Source organism: Trichoderma breve, chromosome 5 (assembly GCF_028502605.1).
Source record: "Trichoderma breve strain T069 chromosome 5, whole genome shotgun sequence".
Lineage (NCBI taxonomy): Eukaryota > Fungi > Ascomycota > Sordariomycetes > Hypocreales > Hypocreaceae > Trichoderma > Trichoderma breve.
In genome coordinates this window covers 4,046,128-4,065,733 of record NC_079236.1, presented here as the reverse complement: position 1 = coordinate 4,065,733, position 19,606 = coordinate 4,046,128, and the positions used below count along the sequence as shown (strand labels likewise).

Here is a 19,606-nt window from a genome sequence, read left to right as displayed (position 1 = left end):
AAACGTATAGTTACGCTTACTAGATTGTGCAAGGCAAAACTCTCAACCTCTACAACCGTGAGTAATCTCATGCATGGATTATTTTCCCAAAACCAACAGTACAATAGTAAATATCAAGGCCTATCGTATAATTCGAATATATATATATATGAATACAGTAGGGGAAATCGCCTGCATCTAACAAGCTCTAAATATTTATTCACATGTAACCCTTTACTCATTACCGAAACAATATATAATGTAACTACAAATTCCGTCTATAAAAACATCTACTTAACATGGGACCATCTATTTGCTGACCAGTCGGAATTAAACGCCCCATTTACAGCTACTCTTAATACAACCGGAACATTTCTCTCATCTGCGTACTTTTCACTATTGTGCTCATGTTTCAATATCCTGGTTATTTCTGTGATGAGCAATTTTCCTTCGCCCTTGCGTTATCAATGGCTAAGACGTTACACCGCAGCGGACTTGTGTGGTTTGAATGGAGAGGCGAAATGCTATCCGATCGCAAACCCACCCGGAAGGTGTCAATAAGCGAATCCAGGAAATTCATAAGTGATTGACAATTTTTTTTTCTTGGCTACCTTTATTGGATACTATCGAGAGATTTTTTATTATTTAAAATTGCATTAATTGCATCTTCGAGCCACACAGCCTGGAGTGACTATATCTCGTACGACGAGTTGGGACGCATATTGTGTCACCTCGTAAGAGAAAAGAAAGTAGCCGGTCGGCGGAGGTGTTAGCTAGGTACACTGCACATTCCTGATTTATATTCCTGGCTGCCCTCCCCAATCTTCACTTTTCCTCTATGAACAAGCAACCATCATTAGCCGCCATATTACGAACGACATTGGTTTCCATTAAATAAGCCACGCTCGATTACAATGCCAATTCGCGTCATTATTGTCGGCGCTGGGATTGGCGGCCTCACAGCTGCCGTATCTCTCAGGCAGGCTGGGTGCGAAGTAACGGTAGGATCTTTGGTGATTTCTTTGCCCCCCGTGCATACATTAATCGTAATTTCCTCGTTGGGACCTTTGAAGAACAAAACTCCGTCCGGCTTTTCTGCAACACTATGCCAGGCTACGTCGCTGACAGTCTATTTTTTGGGTTTCCATAGATCTTCGAAAAATCGTCATTCGTGGGTGAAATAGGCGCAGCATTAGGACTTACGCCCAACGGAGGTCGGATCTTGGAGCATCTTGGCTTCTCATTCCAAAAGGCCCGCACTTGCACGTTAAAAACATGGGCTACTATAGATGGTCTCACTTACAATACTCTCAATCAATTAGACCTTAGCAATGCTCAGCGCGCTTTTGGGGCGCCGGTGCGTGCAGTCCACCGAGTGGACTTGCACACTGAGCTGCTACGATTAGCTACAATGTCTGGGGAGGGTCTGTCCCAGCCAGTGACATTGAAGCTGGCCAGCCAGGTCGCTGAAGCCCATCCCAATGGCACGATTATTCTTCAGGACGGTTCCAGACATACTGCTGACATAGTAGTGGGAGCTGATGGGTTGAGATCGGTTATTCGCGATGCGGTTCTAAGTGAAGATGATCAAGCAAAACCAGTTCACTCAGGCCAGGCAGCATTTCGATTCCTTGTTGATACATCCACATTAAAAAGCGACCCAGCTCTTGCATCTCTAGCAGATGGTAATACAGATCAACTGAGCCTTTTCGCCGACACATCTGAAAGCGTACGAGAACGCCACGTCATTTGGTACGCCTGTAGAGAGTAAGGAAGCCCTTCTTGGTCGGTACTGTATCACAGCTAATATGATTCGAATGCAAAGTGGTGAAGTGCAAAATTTTGTTGGTATTCATCCTAGCCAGGAGGTTGGAAACCAAGAAGGCGACGGTAAGTTATGTCTGCTGTTGTAAGATGAGCAGATAATGTCTAACAAGAATGAAGAAGCCAAGGCGGCCATGATGGCTGAGTTTTCACACTATGACAAGAAAATCCTTCGCTTGTTTGAGTACGTATACGAATGTCAAACATATTAAGTATTGAACAGATTTTGACTGCTGACTGGATACAGGCTTGCTGAAAATGTCAAGCGCTGGCCTCTCTACATTCATGATCCATACCCAAATTGGGTAAAGGGAAGAATTGTTTTGGTTGGAGACGCCGCTCATCCGGTAAGCTGTAACTTGTGTGTTGAAAATTGCTTTGCCTAATTCAATTCGTTGAAATAGATGCTACCATTTGGTGGCCAAGGGGCAATGATGGCCATCGAGGACGGTGGTATCCTCGGTTCTCTCTTTACCAACGTCCTCCCAGATCAAATTGACGCACGCTTATCGAAGTTTCAGCAATTGCGCAAAAATAGAGTTTCTCGTATTCAGTTGCTCTCTTCAGTACGCGCAGGACGAGAGAATGAGGTCGACGCTCGCATCAGCCAGTATGCGGATGGCCCAACTGGTTGTCAGTTCTTCTGTACTAATCCACCATTTATCTATCGAGATACTAATTTTTTCCTCAAACAGCTATACCCACAACGCATAAAGAACGCACTATTCACGATTATAGGTGAGATACTTATGTCCACCAGACATAGGGCAGCGCTAATAGTTTACCGGTTTCACAGTTACGATGCATATGCGGATTTGGAGAAAAGTCTTGCTTCAGATATATAATCTATGTATTTTAAGTGGCAAAATTTTTTTATATTAAGCTAGGAATATGAATCAATACTAGAGAAGATTTGGACTAAGAGTTCCTTTACTATCCCTCGAAGAATCTAGGCCATGTCCTCAATTGAATGCTCCATTCCCTTTCTAGATACCTATAGCGCATGGTTTTGATAGCCATTAGTTGTAATTTGACACCCCGACCGGTTTCTGTCATCGCCTACCAAAACTGGGGTATATCAGAAAAGACATAGGTAGCAAACAAATTCCACAGCTTACAACGAACGTTATCTCTGGCAGTGAACTAATGTGATAATTTGTAAGGCATATGGTTTGTTTAACGATTCAATTATTATTTCCCGACATCTATCTTATCGGTACTAGCCGTTTGTACACGTATCGGCGAGTTTCAGAGGGCTATAGTGCCATAATTCTCCAGCATAGGCTAAAATGTGACATGGTGCAGCAATGCTACCCATGAGCTACAATAGGCAACGCCCCACTGAAGCGGCATATTAATGAATGAACCGTGAAATTTAGTGGCCGGTGATCTCTTACCATCCGGGGACCAGATGTATTATCATCTCACGACTTCATGGGGATTCAACGATGTACCCAAGAAGGGCAGCTCTGTTTGGCTTGCTGAAGAAGCTGCTATATAATGTTTCCAGTTATGTTTCAAAATATGTATTGAGCTTTCGTCACATGTTCATCTTGCTGGGAGATCTCATATCTCCAAGTTAGTGACACAATGACGGCAATCACGAAACGACATCTCCTACTGTTTGGAGACCAAACAGTAGAGAAGCTCACCTCGATACGAGCGCTGGTTTGCAATGCAAAGACTTCTCCTGCGGCCAAAAGATTTCTCCAGGAGATCACGGATGTAATACAGATCGAGTTTTCTACCCTAAGCAAGAGCGAGCATGGCTGGACAGGAACTTTTGACACACTCCTCGGATTGGCGGAAGAAAATGACGAACAGAACGGTGCCAATACCTTGGTGTCAACTGTGCTGATGTGTATCGGGAGGCTTGGAGAGCTGGTCGTGTGAGTTTAACATGATCATTGCGGATGAACTATGTAAACTGATGTTGTAACCAGTCATGCCGAGAGAAATTCTACTATTCTGGGAACACCAGAGCGTCCTGTCGAAATACTAGGCTTTTGTACTGGCCTTTTACCTGCTGCAGTAGTAGTAGCTGCCAAGGACACATCAGAACTACACACTCTGGCTCGCGAGATTGTCCAAGTCACATTTCGCATGACACGGGAAATAGTTCGCCAGACGAAATTAGTCGAGGACAGTTCAGGGGACTGGGCGAGAACCTATATTGGGATAACCCGGGAGAAAATGGAGTCTATTCTTGACGATTTCCACACAAGCAATGTTAGTCAAGCCAGATTCCAAAACAATTCTTCGCCTCTAGATGAAACTCGGCTGACAAAGTTCTCAGAGCATTCCCCCTACCAGACAGATATCTGTTGGCGTTGTATCAGAGAAATGGACAACAATTATCGGTGCACCATCATCACTAACCCGATTATCGAGCTGGTCTTCTGAGATTCAGTCGGCATCACATGCAAAAACAGACATAGGCGCTCTTATTCACTCCAAGGTCCTGCCCCCGATTGACCTTGAAAAGCTACTAGCTCCTTTCTCTTGGAGGGACAGGGTGCTTGACTGGACAAAGGCGAGGATGCTATCTCCTGCGTCTGGTATTGATTATACAAACAGCTCCCTCGGCTCACTTGTTGGTCAAATAATTAACGATATAGCAAGCAATGCGCTTCTTATCGATGAAACCATTCAGGCTTGCATTTCTCGATTAGATAAGACGACCACATTCAGTGTTACTGTACCTGGCCCGACGGGTTATCTGCCGGCAGTTGAACAGGCTTTCAGATCATCCAAAGTCCAGTACGAGCTGAATAAACAGGCGACGGATGCCACAGGTTCTGGCCGAGGTGGATCTGATATGATTGCAATCATCGGCATGAGTGGAAGATTCCCAGGTACCAACAGCCCCGAAGAATTCTGGGACGATGTGCTGGCTGCAAACTGTCACATTGAGAGTGTTCCGAAAAGTCGCTGGGATCTTGATGTCTTCTTTGACCCAGATGACAAGTCAACGAGGAAGAATGCAACCACCGCAATGCATGGGGCTTGGCTTGAGAGCCCTGGACTCTTTGACAATCGGTTGTTTAATATGTCACCGCGCGAGGCCTCGCAAGCTGATCCGATCCATCGATTACTACTGACGACGAGCTATGAAGCCCTTGAATCAGCAGGCTATTCGCCTGATGGCACTATATCAACTGAGAGCAATCGAATTGCCAGCTTTTTTGGACAAACATCGGCCGACTGGCAAGATGTATTAAACCAAGAGGGCATTGATATTTACTATATTCCAGGCGTAGGAAGAGCGTTCGCTTCTGGGAGAGTGAATCATCACTTCAAATGGGGCGGCACTTCTCTTTCGGTCGATGCCGCCTGTGCTACCGGTATTGCCACAGTCAGTCTCGCCGTCTCCGCCCTGCTTGCGCGTGAGTGTGACATGGCTTTGGCTGGTGGAGGCGCGGTCCATGTTTCTCCAAACACATATTCTGGGCTTAGCAAAGCTGGCATGGTATCAACCACTGGAGGCTGCCGAACCTACCATGATGATGCCGACGGCTATGTGCGGGGCGAAGGAGTCGGTGTTGTTGTGCTAAAGAGGCTGGAAGATGCAGTGGCAGAAAATGATAACATCTTGGGAGTTGTCAGGGCCGCGGCACAGACATACACATCAACCTCGTCATCCATCTTGCATCCTAGCCACGTTTCTCAAGAGCGCATCTATAGAGAGGTATTGCATCAGTCAGGCCTCCAGCCTCAAGATATTGACTACGTTGAGATGCACGGCACGGGAACTCAAGCTGGCGACGTGGAAGAAATGACATCTGTCATTAATGTGCTTGCCAAGGGCCATACCAAGAATGAGCCTTTGACAGTTGGTGCAGTGAAAGCCGTGGTCGGCCACGGTGAAGCAGCTGCAGGTGTTACTTCACTCATCAAAGCGCTTATGATGCTCCGTGACGGCCTCATTCCCGCTCAACCAGGATGGCCATTCAAAGTCAATCGCAACTTCCCCTCCTTGGCCAAGGCCAACGTCCGGATTGCAACAAAGACGTTGGATCTCAAGCCCAGCTCCAAACCTGACAAAAAGGCCAAGATTCTGATCAACAGCTTTGGCGCATCGGGCAGCAACAGCTGTGTGATTGTAGAGGAGCCACCTGAAATCTCAGAAAAACAAGAAGATCCTCGAGGCTTCCATGTTGTTACTTTATCCGCAAGGAGTGCCTTTTCTCTGAAGAAGAACCGAGAAAATCTGATCGACTACCTGGAGCGAAAACCCGAGACAAGACTTGTGGACTTGGCTTACTCAACAACAGCACGACGCATGCATGAAACGCTCCGCATAGCCTACGTCGGCACCAGTGTCCGAGACGTTGTTCGTCAGCTACGACATGATGCCACTAACGGAGGTCCAAACGATCCCAAGTCGAAGATAAAGAAGTCTCCGCGTCTCTTCTTGTTTACAGGACAGGGATCGCAGTATGCAGGCATGGGCGCCGAATTATTTGCCGCCGATAAAGGCTTTGCAGAGTTGCTAGGAACCTACCAAGATATGGCTACAAATCTCGGGCTTCCCGAATTTGTAGACTTAATCCGCAACAAAGAGATTGACTTGACAACAAAGTCGCCTGCCCAAGTACAACTGGCAGTAGTAGCGTTGGAGATTGCGATTGCCCACACGCTGAAGAAATGGGGTGTATTCCCTGATGCTGTCCTTGGTCACAGCCTCGGAGAGTATGCAGCGCTCGCCGTGTCCGGTGCTCTGTCAGTCGCAGATGCACTTTACCTCGTTGGAAAGCGTGCTTTGCTTATGGAAAAGCATCTCGAACCTCATACATATGCCATGCTTGTCACCAGCTTGAGCGCCGAAGATCTCCAACAAAGGATTGTGGAACTGAAGCTTGAATCATGTGGCATCGCGTGTGTTAATGGACCTTCTGTGGCAGTGGGTAGCGGTCCGGTCAATGATCTGAAGAAACTGGAACAGCATCTTTTGGACGCAAACGACACCAAATCAACGTTCCTTAAGGTCCCCTTTGGCTTCCACTCGGCTCAAGTCGAGCCGATTCTCGAGGAGTTTGAGAAGATCGCTAACGGTGTTACATTCTCCAATACTCATACTACTTTTGTGTCTAGTCTTACGGGAACGACTGAGTCATCTGTTTCACCTGCATATTTGTCTAGGCAGACGAGGGAATCTGTTCAATTTACCAAGGCTCTTGAAGCTTGTGAGGCAGCAGGCTTGATAGGAGGAAATAGCCTTACCATGGAGATTGGGCCGGATCCAGTCTGCCTTAGCCTGGTTCGCAGAACTCTCAATATTCCTGCGTCGGCAAGGCTTATCCCGTCCTTGAAGTCGGGACAAGACAACTGGAGCACCATCTCGACCGCACTGAAAGCTGCGTACGAAACTGGCGTTAACGTCAATTGGCCGGAATTCCATAAGGGCTTCAAAAACTCTGTTCGCCTACTTGATCTTCCCACATACGCATTCGAGTACAAAGACTTTTGGACGCCATACCAAGAGCTTGAACCAGTGCAAACAACAGCTCCTTCTCCAGTTGTCGAAAAAGTTCAACCTCCGAAATATCCTGGCTTTACATCTACTTCCTCGGTGCAACGGATCGAGTCAGAAAGTATTCAAGGCAGCAAGATTACGGTTGTATATTCTTCCGAAACGTCAGAACCTGCCCTCCTTCAGGCTATTCAAGGTCACTCCGTAGTTGGCCGAACAATATGCCCAATGGTCGTATACTGCGATATGGCCATAGCAGCAACAAAATATGCGTATTGGAGATTACACGACACAAAGCAGACGCCCGATCTGTCAATATACGATATGGAGATGGCCAGGGCGTTGGTGATTGAAGAAAGAGGCTCGAGACCCGTCATCAACATAAGAAACATCTACAATCAAGATCAAGGTTTCGCCCGTGTAACGTTTTATTCAATCACGCCCGAGGGCAAAGAGATTGCTTATGGAGCCTGCAAGGTCAAGGTAGCCAAGGGTGTTGCCCAGAAGAACTCCCCCCAGCAACTAGATTTCCTCCTTCGGTCGCGAATGGTGACTTTACAGGAATATTCCAAGAACCGCAGAGCTCATGCGTTCTTGAAGCCCGTCGTTTACAGGCTATTTGCTAATGTGGTTGGCTATGGTGAGGCCTATCAGGGACTCGAAGAGGTCGTGGTCGATACTAGGGGCAGTGATGGAATGGGCACTGTCAGACTACCGCAGAGTGACAGCACCGGCTATTTCACTCTCGATCCATACTTGAACGACGCAGCCATACACTTGTGTGGATTTTTAGTTAATAGCGGACTGAATTATCCGGAAGACGATGTTTTCATTTGTCCCGGATTCCAGTCGTGGCGCTTTTTCGAAACTCTCCACCCCGGGAAGGCGTACTCTACTTATGTTTACATGCAAGAATCAGCCTCCAACGATGGCTCCATGTTGGGCAATTGCTATGTCCTTGATGGAGATCGGATTGTCCAGGAACTAGTGGGCATAAAGTTTCAGAAGATGAAGCGAGCCGTGCTGCAGTTGTCTCTTACGAGTACGGGAGCACATCCCAGAAACCCTCCAGCCGAGACTCATCGACCGAAATCACCCATTCCACAACAGTTCTCGTCCATAGAGACTACTACGATCTCAACCACGGAAGTCCAAGCCTCCGACGACTCTGCTTCAGCCGGTACCAACACCCCTGAAGCCTCAGATTCGGAGATCATTGACACTCTACTCTCCATCGTAGCTCGCGAGATTGGAGTAAACGTAGACGAGATGTTGGATGAAACAGCTTTTATAGACCTTGGGGTTGATTCATTAGTTGCTGTTACTATTTTCACCACATTGGAACGAGAGGTGGGATTGAAGCTCCAGGCATCCTTTTTTGTTGAGCATACAACAGTTGGAGATGTGAAACGTGCATTGCACGAGAGGCTCTGAAAATTCATTGCAGGTCATTCGCGGCATCGATACTGATGTTATTACAAATGGAGGTTAGAACATTTTTGTTAAGGATAAAGTACTGAAATTACGAATACTCGCTTTGCTTATTATGACGTTATTTCTCAATAGGGGTTTGCAACACTAATTAAAAGCTATTTGATGCCATTTTTTGGGTTTTTTTATTACAAACTAACATTCAAAGATTCGTTAAATCAATAGAAGCAAGTTCATTTGACGAACTCGATGAGGCACCTCTTTTGAAACAAATTACTTCAATAACACAAATGAGAACAGGACACACAAAGGTATAGACATGGGTATATTTTCCGATACGTCTAAATACTCCAGTAGCCGTCTATGACATTTTCAAAAAGTTTAGAAGATGGGGGTTGATCATGAGCTTACGCATCCCTTGTCCTTCTTGGAGAAGCCAAGAGAGACCTTGATAGATGAGTGAGCCCATCTAGAGTATGTTCCACCATTGACAAATCACCAGATAAGAGAGCCCCTGGCTCTGAAAAACGGCCTCCAGACACCTTCTTGCGCTCTAATACGCTCCTAAAAGATTCCAACACAGTATTGACTTTCTGGACCATCATGGACCAGAGAATATATAATAAGGACGACTTATCATCACCGGTTAGCTCAAAATCTCCAATCGTCACCACTTCAAGCTCCACATCTCCCTCTGCACTGATGCCAGGGGAAACATGCTCCGATGAGATAAGCGTTACATCTTGATTCCCACCGCAGCCCCAGCTCACGTTTTGAAGCTGTAACAGCATAGATCGAACACACATCAGAGCCAGTATCAGCACTTCTTGATCGTCGCCTCGCATGCAACTGGTACAGCCAGTTAAACCAAGCCAAGCTGTCTGAGCCTCTTGCATATTCGCAAGAATACTCTTCATTGACATCTTGCCCCCGGGTCTAAAGACCTCTGAGCCTCTTAATTTGCAAAGCAAACTCGTTTGCTGCTGGAGACATGTACAAGTCAAAACACTGGAGTGCTGAAGTGGGCTGGAAGTATTGGACGCTCTCTCTTCCTGGTTCATTGATACACTTTGAGAGAGCTCTGCTGAAATCGGTATTGTTGTCGGTGGAATCGCAAACAGATGGGCCAGTTCTGATTGGCCTGCCGCTGAAGCCTCAGAAATGGTTGGATCGTGTTCTTTTTCGAATGTCTCTTCGTGGTGGAATAAGCCTCGGGTCTGCGTTGAGTCGTTGTTAGCCAATCTGGCTGATACCATTTTCGGAGTCAAAAAGAATGCATACCATATCTGCGGACGTAAAGTCTTCCTGCAGTGCCCATTTATCTTCTGGGAACGGCAGAGAGAATTCGAATGGCGATGTAGCCCAGGACATGGAATTTACATCAGTGAAGGGAGATTGACCATTGCTTTTCGGACTGGATGAGTTGTCCGACGGCACGCTTGCAGGGCCTGCGATACTCTGCGTTGCAATGATAGGGCGCGGTGATAAGGTAACTTGGTTCTCGAGATGTATGGAGGAGCGCTTCCGCGTCTTTCGGGCTTCTCTTGGCCCTTTACTCCTCGCAACGTTCTTTTGATTCGCTAATGATTGTGTTTCTCTGCCTCCTGCTTCTCATCGAATTAGCTTTCAATGCCGGATTGCTTGTCGAGTCAAAAGTTGTCTCACCTGCTGCCGCCGCACGCTTGTTTTTCGAACCCAAGGGCCGGCCAAGCCTATTTGACATGCTAAAGACACATGTTCTGCACGACTCCGTACACGAATCGCAGGGTAGATATCCCGAGCATCGTACTTTCAGCTGATGACACGCATCACACGCGGAGCGGAGCCGAGGAGTGACGGGCATGGCTGTGGGGTGGTAGCAAACCCGACGGATTTTACTTGAATCCTAAGAAACAATACCACCAAGGCGGGAGACGACGTTGTCCCAAAGTTTCCAATGTCACAGTCAATGTGTCAAAGCAGAAATCAACGAACTGCTGTAACCCTTCCGGAGTCCGGATTGCCCGCTTACATAGCGAGAGGATAGGATGGTTAAATGGATACAAACTCCCAAGATTCGATGACAATATCAACATACGAGCGGCCAGATTGCACGCCGCGTGCCCGAACAAATCCGGCCAGATTCCATGCCGAGTGCTACCCCTCCCCGGGCCGCCCTGGCCCGCCCTAGGCCGCCTTTTGGTAGGGTTTAGTTTGGAGATAGGCGCGAGTGGTTCCGTAAGACGGAAATGATGCCGATTACATCCTTTGACAGCGTGTCAAGCATGGGTTAGAGAATGCTTCATTGGCAGTTACTAAACGTCTCTGCTGCTGCTCGACGCGATGCGACGCAGACTTGGTTGTTTCTGATGGGAATGCAATGCTACGAGTACTACAGTAAGCGCACTGCATGTAATCCTATCTGACATGTATGTAACACTGCCAAGAATGCAATGCTATACTAGGTAGGTGTGTAGTGTTGGCCAGCAGAGGCCGTTAGATAGACTTTGTATCTGTGCACGAACTTCTTCAACGGAGAAATTAATTGTTCTCCGCACCGTACCTGCTACTACCCGCTAGCTTCGCGAATATTGACTAGATGGGTAGGAGATTGATAAGTGCACATGAAGGATCTATATGACATACATACCATACCTATTAGGAACTACTACTTGGATACCCGATGCCAACGATTCCTTGGGTCTTTGATAGATAGAAATTACAGCGCGACCTCTTAGATAGCACTTGAGATAGCGGTTGGATCTGCGAGACTGAGACAGATACCAGGTATAGTAGTTATCAGGCAGTAGACAATCGAATCTAGGAGGTGATAGATCAGCATTCTTTGGTTCGTTTGATCTGTTTCAAATTGGCTTACACGTGCCAATGGAATATATTAGCGCAAAACGCAATGTCGAGGCTACTACCTACCTGTATTGTCTACACACCACTGTTGCACCAGTTTCGCCGGCTAAATGTGCATCACTTCGTTGGCCATGAACGCCAAGGTAAATCCAGGCGGGCCGAATGCAGAGTGAAAAAAGTAGCTTGTTTTGAGAACTCGAGATCGTGTCAATCTCCAAAGCACAGACCACTACTTAAACTTAATTAGCTGCCATTCTGACTTAAAAAGCGCCGATGCAACGATGGCGAAAGAATACCACGGCAACGTCAAATTTTCATCTGTCACCACAACAGTCTAGAACTTCTTACACACAGCTTGGCAAGATTTCAAGGTTCTTCAAGGATATCCCTCGCCTGTTGATTACTGAGATTGCTGGAAACAGCAAGAATAACACGTGTCATCATTCGCTATTTCTGTCTTTACTGCAGCTGTCAAATACAGCCATTGTGTGCTTCCATATCCTCTCTACCATGCCTGTTCGCCGATATTCTTCCAGTAGGTCCCTATTCTGCTTCTGTATCTGTCCATCCCAATTCAGTAAATAAGCCCCCGACCCTCTGGCTCCATCGCTTCCCTCGGCCACACCATTCTTCTCAGTCGGCGCGCCGCAGCTAGAGTCGTTCGGAAGCTCCGATGGGGGATATCGGTTCGAAGTCGCCATGAACAAATGCCTCTCTCCTGTCTCCTGTAGTCCAACTGTCCATGGAGCTAGCAATGGCCCCGCAACTTTGAAAGCAGCTCGTAAATAGGTCGGCAATCCTGATCCGAGGTTTGTTTTTACCACACCAGGAGCCGTGTGAACAAACGCTGTTCCTTTCCATGTAGCGGCGAATCTCTCGAGCATTAAATCCGTCATTACACCGCAGTGTGCGCCGCAATTAGATAGAGAAAAGTTGGACTTCAGATCAAGATCACTCTCTATCATGCGGTTCCCGATGCCAGCACCCAACACTGTCATGACGCGGGACAGCTGGGAAGATGACGCAGAGCTTGTGAGAAGTGGGAGCAAATTCGAGATGAAACGCATGCGAGAGTAATAGTGGACGGCCATTTTACGATCGAGACCTTCAGGTGATTCTGTTCAGGTTGGCAATTAATTAGCATTTTTATCCATTGAGCCGGAGGTGAGTGGTACCGTTTCTGCCGTCAACAGTCAATATTCCCGTCGTTAACACTAGCAGATTCAACCGCTTCTCTCTTTGGATAATATCGGAACAGACGCGGTCAACGTTTGCTATCTCAGAGACGTCGGCTTGTAAGAATTCCACCTCGCTCGTCTCGTTGACTTCTCGGCACTCTTTTATAATGCGATTAGCAGCATCTTGGCTTCGACCTACAACGTAGACCTTTGATGCTGCAGTAGCGCCCACGAATGCCTTCAAGATTGACTCTCCGATACCGCTTGTGCCCCCAACAAATACGGCAACAAGCCCTGGGCCGAGGGCCTTGAGGGTAGCATTGGAAGTGCGGACAGTGTCCAGGAAAACACCTTTCATGACTGCAGAGTTTGAAGAAAATGTCTGGCCCAGTGTCGAGAAGAAGAGATGGGGCGACAAAGATATAGTTGACCCTTGTGTCATCAAAATTTCTACATTGAGACTAGGACTCGGCTCTTATACCTTGAGCGGCGGCTCCTATATCTCGAGCGGCCGCTCTGAACTATGAAGCGGCCGCCTCCATACTGAGGGGCTGTCTACCTATTAGTGGCTGTACCAAATCTGATTGGCTACGAAAGTCTTGAAATGAAATGCAAAGCGTCGATATTCATGCCATCATCAGATGAAATACGGTGAAAAGGAGTTGCCGGTACGTCGGGATGCTACATCTGCCTATGTCCGATTTCAGAAATGCGGCGATAAAGGTTCTCTATGTAGATAATTATATACATATAATCAAGTTATAAAATGCGAGATCCCCCGTTGAATGTTTTACAACTCATCAACCAGAGCTCATCAACAATAAATCATCAATCAGATCAAAACTTTTTGTATACGAAAATGCCTCTTCCCATCACCCCAGCACAAGAAGCAACCATCAGCCCTCAGGCTGTCGAGTTTCTCTCCGCGGCGGAGGGTATCCCGATAGAAGCCATTCAGGCAGTAACCGTGACTCGGCAGGCGTTTCATGCTGCGGAAGAGCCGGTGGAAGAAAGTCTCATTGAGAAGTTCAATCTCAAAACAGAGAATATCACCATGGGTGGCATTCCCGTCCTTATTATCAGCCCTTCCTCGCCAGATCCCAAATATCAGGGACGAGTTATCTTCGACATTCACGGAGGAGGCTTTGTCATGGGTACTGCTAGGGAGCGTACAGCCCTCATGATAGCTGGTGAACTTGGCTTGACAGTCTACTCTGTCGATTATGATCTTTCTCCCGAAGTCAAATATCCCATCGCCATCGAACAATGTCTCACTGTTTACCGTGAGATGATTGTCAAGTTTGGTGCCAAGAACATTGTCGGCCTGAGCAGCTCTGCTGGCGGCCAAATCATGCTCTCACTTATTGTGAGGGCGCAGCGCGAAGGTCTTGAACTGCCCGCTGCTTTGGCCTTTTACACTCCAAACACTGATCTCTCGGGTGTTGGAGACTCGAATGTTTTCAATGATGGCCGTGACCTAGTCGATAACCATGTACTTGTTGGCGCAATGAGCGCTCTATACGCTGGTGGAGTGGATCTAAAGGACGAGCTATTATCACCAGTCTACGCCGAACTGAGCGGGCCTTTTCCGCCTACAGTCATCAACACCGGTACTAGGGACATACTTTTGAGCCAGTGTGTGAGATTGTATTGGAAGTTGCGGGAGGCCGGGGGTAAAACGGAACTGCTCGTATCTGAGGGTATGTGGCATGGGTTCAACTGGGAATTGGAACTGCCTGAGGGAATCCGCGCACGAAAGGCCGTATACAGTTTCATCAAAAGCGTTTTGGATGGAATGTAATCACTTAGTAACAAGGTGAACTCCTTTCAGTAATCGAGCCAGATGTTTTTATTTCATTAGTACCTTACTTATAAATACTCTCCACTTCTCAAAATCACTGGTAGTTTCATCCATGCCTGACAAGAATTATAACAACATGTCTAGCATCTGGGTGTCCTACATGTATACACTAGTAGACTTTCTTCTACATCTTAGTACTTATGGTGCTAGTGATGGAATATCTCGGGTACAAATATACGAAGTTCTTTTAGCTCCAGTGGGATTTAGGTAGCCGATGGTATCAATTACAGCATTACTACTTAGTAGATGTACATGGAAACATAGTGTTTGATATATCATATTATTTGAGTATTTTCGATCAGACCTGTAAGAATGAATACCTTCTAAATTAAGTCGACAAACGATGATAATGAATAACAAAATCTTTTATACAATTTTAGAACATAATTAGCTTTTTGCCATTATGGGCGGCGTGTGTTATATTGTATTCCTTTAGTCAATAGAACAATGCCAACACGAACTTAGCTTACATGAATAGTCCTCCCCTACATTCGACAACCCAAGCGGATACATTGTATCACCCTATTGGTTGACAAATATACAGAGCACCCTTGTAAGAGACACAGTCATAACAGGTTGCTCAAAGAAACAAAGACTATTGCTTGTCCCTGGAATAAATTACATCCATCGAAGCCGAGCCGCGGAGAGAACCATCTGACGCTGGTGCGAGAGAGACATACTGCGCCGTCTTAAACACAGTAGCTTTGCGATTGTATAAAAGTTTGAATCCTTATTTTACCAACCTAGAGATATCTCATACACTATCGTTAAATATCTGTAGGGGAGAACCCTCGGCCAGACAGAATACTTCTGTCTCGTAATAGCTATCAAGCCAGTTGTATTCAGACCTCAGAAAGTTCACCGCCCTTCAAGTTCAATGCGGAATCTACAGAACCGCTAACTCGCATACCCAATAATCAAGCGCTGCAATCCTGCTTCTGGACGCTCCCCTGCCGTCCAGTCCACATGGCCGAAGCCCACTTGCTTCATTATTTTCTCCCAATGAGTAACAGGCGCAAGTGCATGATGACGCCCATCTTCAAACAACCACCAGCCTTCCAGGAGCCCAAAGACGAAGTCCACCCATGGAATTTGTTGTGTCTGCTCCAAAAGCATCACAAACCCGTCCGGTCGCAACATACTATAAATATTTTTCAGGGAGACTGGAAGGCTCCGCGTCGCATGGATGCACGCTGTAGAGAGAATGATGTGTTGACTGCGTAACAGCTCCGGGTTAGGTTGTGATTCAACATCGACCACCTTGAACTGCATAGATGGGTATTCGCGATACTTTCTTTTCGCAGCAGCCACTAAGGAGGCTGAAATGTCCGTCATGGTATACACGATAGGCACTCCGAGCCGTGCCAAGACAGGTATCACCGTCGATGTTGTGCCGCCGGTGCCCGCTCCCAGCTCCATGATTCTTAGCGGTTGCCCATTTTGAGGCACTCTCTTAACGAGCTGTTCCAGGAAATAGGCAAGCTGATGTATCCAGACGCGATTGATTGGAGATAGGGCATAGAGATCTGAAACCCGTTGACGGCCCTGGGCTGTGCCGAAGATAAGTGCGATCCCATCTTGCTTGCCAGATAGGCAATCAGCTAATGATGGTCCAGTCACCTGTACGAGATTAAACTCTGGTGCATGAGAGGGCTCATCTTGAAGTAAATCTTCGAGTAATTCGGTCGCTGGTTTGGCTGGACAATTTTGTGATGCTCGGACAATTTCGGACCCATCCATTTCTATCAGAGCTTGTTCGCGAAGCAGTTCATAGAAGAGCTCCATGAATTTGTCATATTTCGGTAAATATGGAACGCGCTTGAGCTTATCTCCTGGCTTCGCTGACCGGATGCTACAGCCAAGCTGCTCGAATGCCTCAACCAGATATGCTATGCAGAGCTCTGTTGATCTGGGCATCACCTCGCCACAGTAATTCCCCATATGGCCATCGACAATGAGTTCATCTGTGATTTGCTTTGTTGAACTGAATGCCTCTTGAATTACAGAAGCTGCAAGAGTATCATTGGTGGCAGCGGACCTTGGGTCCTTTGCCTGTTTTCTGGATGGTGTCTCTTTGTCATTGCCACTTGTTGTTTCATTTCCAACGTCGAGAATGGACTGTATGTAGTGAACAACACTTATAAAATTTTCCGATTCCAGGATCCGGCTGCTCTCTACCGTGCGACCAGAGAATCCACTGAGCTTCCGTGCCAGCTCTTTGGCCAAGATAGTGTCGACTCCAAGCTCATCTAGTTCTGAGTCCTCCTCGACTTCGTCCGCATCTAAACCAGTAACATCACAGAAAATTTCACGAACTTTCTCGAGTAACTCTCCGCTCGTTACCTTTTGAGCTACCATTTCTTTTTCTGCTCTAGTTTTGCTGGAAACCAGTGGTTAGATGGAGCGTAAAGGACGAACACTGTAAAGGGTACATTTAAGAGAATTCCGCAAACTTTGAACTATTGAACGATACGATGTGGTCAATACAGTGGACAGCCCACTAATCTATACCTGACTACACCAGATAGGTAGTTGGCTAAGTCTGCATTTGTAGGCTTACTCTTTGCAAATGCCGCTATTCATCAGAAAAAGTCGCCGGAGTGAGAGGCAGATACAGGGGAATAAATTAATAGGTAAAGAATGTGCCGGCTGTAAATTCACCGATTCACTGGCTACAACTATACAATTTGAGAATGAGACCACATCAGGCTATTTTTTTATCTATCTTGTTCGTACGCTATTTAGCCACTTTCTCTAAACATCGCCCACAGGGCATCTTTCACAATGCTCCGAACGCTGATGCGCTATGCTATGAGACTCTGCATAGTGTACTCGATGTAGGTATAATGGACGTACCGTATACATTTATACAAAAAACGATAAAAAAGAAGAAGAAAAAGGAACTCGTCATTTTACCTCTATAGTCTACAAGCTCCAGATATCCACTGTAATTGATTGGATACATGCGATATCTATCACTATTTGAGTAGTACTTTACATGCCCAAGCAACAGTCCCACCAATGGTATACATGTGTTCTGCTATGACAAGAGAAGCCGATATTGTAAATACGCGGATGGCGTTTTGTGGCCACCCACTAACAATTATAGCTCCCGTAAAGATGAGCCTTGCGCACTTGCTCCTGCAGCGGCTCTTTTCCTTTATTTTTCTCTTTACACCACGATTTCCAATTGGGGTTTAATTTCCTCATCTTTTCTATTACATCTTGCTTCTAAAGTGTGTCAATGTCACACTACCTATTAATACTCCGGATAAGGTTATATACGAGGTCTATATAATAGAAGGAGCAAGAACTATTGCGTCTTGTATGTCCATATGCGGTATCTTTGATTCAATATCTTTAGCATGGCCCAATCAGACCTTACACTCGAGAGCCTTGCCGCTCGTGTTGTTGGTTTGACAACTACTCTGACCACTGCGCTTCAGGAACGCAACAGTCCGCAGCCATCATTCTCTGAAGATGCTCCCGACCTCCTTTCGCCTGCTCCCGAGGTGCAGGGTCCTCGATTGCAGCTTGTCGAAACTCTGACGAAGATGCTACATCTAGCTACTGGGCCAACTGAATACTTGATCCAGCAGTGTCTTTTTGTAAGTTTCCTGTCTTCGTAGCTTCCTTGGTTGTTCATTATAGCTGACATATTTTCAAGCCGAATGCCGACGGACTGATACTGGACTTTCTCAATCGTTTCGATATCTGGCATCTTGTCCCGCTAAACGGTTCTAGCAGCTATGCTGAGATTGCCGCTGCTATCCAGCTTCCCGAAGTGACAGTCCGTCGGTTCTTGAAGCAAGCGCTCACCATGTTCTTTTTCCTTGAAGAAGCGCCCGGATCAGATCGTATCGTGCATTCAGCAGCATCTGCTTACGTTGCTCGCGACGCCGCCAGAAGTGCATTCATAGGACACTGCATGGAAGACGTGCGTCCCGCTGCTACAGTCGGAGTAGACGCTCTCCAGAAGTTTTACGTCGGACATAAAACACATAGCGAGGAAGAAGAGCATTGTCCCCAATATTTGGCAAGCGACAGAGGGAAGGTCCGTGGAAAGGCCTACTGGGCATTTGCCGAGTCGTATGAAGAGCCTGGGAGGCCGAAAGGATATCGTGCCGAGCGATTCGCTTTAGCCATGAAGGCATTATCTCAGACGCAACTGACGGCTCAGGTACTCGAAAAGTTTGACTGGGAGAGTCTTGGAAATGCCACTGTGGTAGATGTATGTGGATGCCGATTTCTCTTTCTGTTCCTTCTCCTCCTGTCGTCTATTGTAACAAGACGACAATGACGTGTGTGCTAACTGATGCTCTTTCACAGGTTGGCGGATCGACGGGACACATCAGTCTTCTACTTGCAAAAGCCCATCCTAAGCTGAAACTGATTGTTCAAGACTTTCCAGATGTCGAACCCAGTTTTAATGAGGTAATAACTTCAACCGAACACGCATCACGCATCTCATTCAATGCGTACAATTTCTTCGAACCACAAACTCTCACAGCCGATGCCTATCTATTTAAGTCGATTTTCCATGACTGGTCCGACAAATACGTAGTGCAGATCTTACGGAACTTACTTCCGGTGCTCAAGTCTGGAGTGCACATCATCATTTTTGACAATATTATTCCCCCAGATCATGATGAGCAAGGCAAGCCCGTAGTACCGCTCTCAACCCGAAGACTTCTCGGAGCTGTCGATTTACAGATGTTTGTAAACCACAATTCGAAAGAGCGCAAGGCGTCAGATTGGACTGAAGTCGTCAAGCGTGCTGATAGTCGCTTTGACCTGAAAGGGTTCTATACTGTGGTCGGATCACCAATGGGGATCATCGACATTGTCTTCAACGCATAGCACGAGATATATTGACGTTTAAGATTTCTCCGTACTTTACACACTTCATACCTACTTAGGTGTATCTACTAGACGTTATAAGAACCTCCATATATTGTGATCTCTTTCTCATAAAAACCGCGGTAAGCAATGCCATCAACCTCTTGCACTCTTCAC

The 19,606-nt window shown here is 46.6% G+C and overlaps 6 protein-coding genes across 6 annotated transcripts; 4 read left to right on the top strand and 2 right to left on the bottom strand.

Moving 5' to 3' along the window:
• Positions 1-893: 893 nt before the first annotated feature.
• Positions 894-2,648, top strand: T069G_08865 (FAD binding domain-containing protein; the record flags this gene model as incomplete). The annotated part of the gene is made up of 8 exons (XM_056176075.1): positions 894-980; positions 1,130-1,746; positions 1,805-1,847; positions 1,902-1,987; positions 2,051-2,150; positions 2,208-2,436; positions 2,499-2,541; positions 2,600-2,648. 8 exons carry the CDS (start codon positions 894-896, stop codon positions 2,646-2,648), a joined length of 1,254 nt encoding a protein of 417 aa, XP_056027024.1.
• Positions 2,649-3,393: 745 nt separating this feature from the next.
• Positions 3,394-8,710, top strand: T069G_08864 (starter unit:ACP transacylase in aflatoxin biosynthesis domain-containing protein; the record flags this gene model as incomplete). The annotated part of the gene is made up of 4 exons (XM_056176074.1): positions 3,394-3,692; positions 3,747-4,032; positions 4,100-8,318; positions 8,400-8,710. 4 exons carry the CDS (start codon positions 3,394-3,396, stop codon positions 8,708-8,710), a joined length of 5,115 nt encoding a protein of 1,704 aa, XP_056027023.1.
• A 3,281-nt stretch (positions 8,711-11,991) lies between these two features.
• On the bottom strand, positions 11,992-13,087 carry T069G_08863 (short chain dehydrogenase domain-containing protein; the record flags this gene model as incomplete). Its single annotated transcript, XM_056176073.1, has 2 exons — positions 11,992-12,668; positions 12,727-13,087. 2 exons carry the CDS (start codon positions 13,085-13,087, stop codon positions 11,992-11,994), a joined length of 1,038 nt encoding a protein of 345 aa, XP_056027022.1.
• A 501-nt stretch (positions 13,088-13,588) lies between these two features.
• T069G_08862 (alpha/beta hydrolase fold domain-containing protein) lies at positions 13,589-14,530 on the top strand (the record flags this gene model as incomplete). The annotated part of the gene is made up of 2 exons (XM_056176072.1): positions 13,589-13,883; positions 13,938-14,530. The coding sequence occupies 2 exons, from the start codon at positions 13,589-13,591 to the stop codon at positions 14,528-14,530; spliced, it is 888 nt and encodes a 295-aa protein (XP_056027021.1).
• A 957-nt stretch (positions 14,531-15,487) lies between these two features.
• T069G_08861 (methyltransferase domain-containing protein) lies at positions 15,488-16,948 on the bottom strand (the record flags this gene model as incomplete). The annotated part of the gene is made up of 2 exons (XM_056176071.1): positions 15,488-15,856; positions 15,935-16,948. 2 exons carry the CDS (start codon positions 16,946-16,948, stop codon positions 15,488-15,490), a joined length of 1,383 nt encoding a protein of 460 aa, XP_056027020.1.
• Positions 16,949-17,955: 1,007 nt separating this feature from the next.
• T069G_08860 (o-methyltransferase domain-containing protein) lies at positions 17,956-19,450 on the top strand (the record flags this gene model as incomplete). The annotated part of the gene is made up of 4 exons (XM_056176070.1): positions 17,956-18,198; positions 18,258-18,644; positions 18,720-18,821; positions 18,920-19,450. The coding sequence occupies 4 exons, from the start codon at positions 17,956-17,958 to the stop codon at positions 19,448-19,450; spliced, it is 1,263 nt and encodes a 420-aa protein (XP_056027019.1).
• Positions 19,451-19,606: the final 156 nt, after the last annotated feature.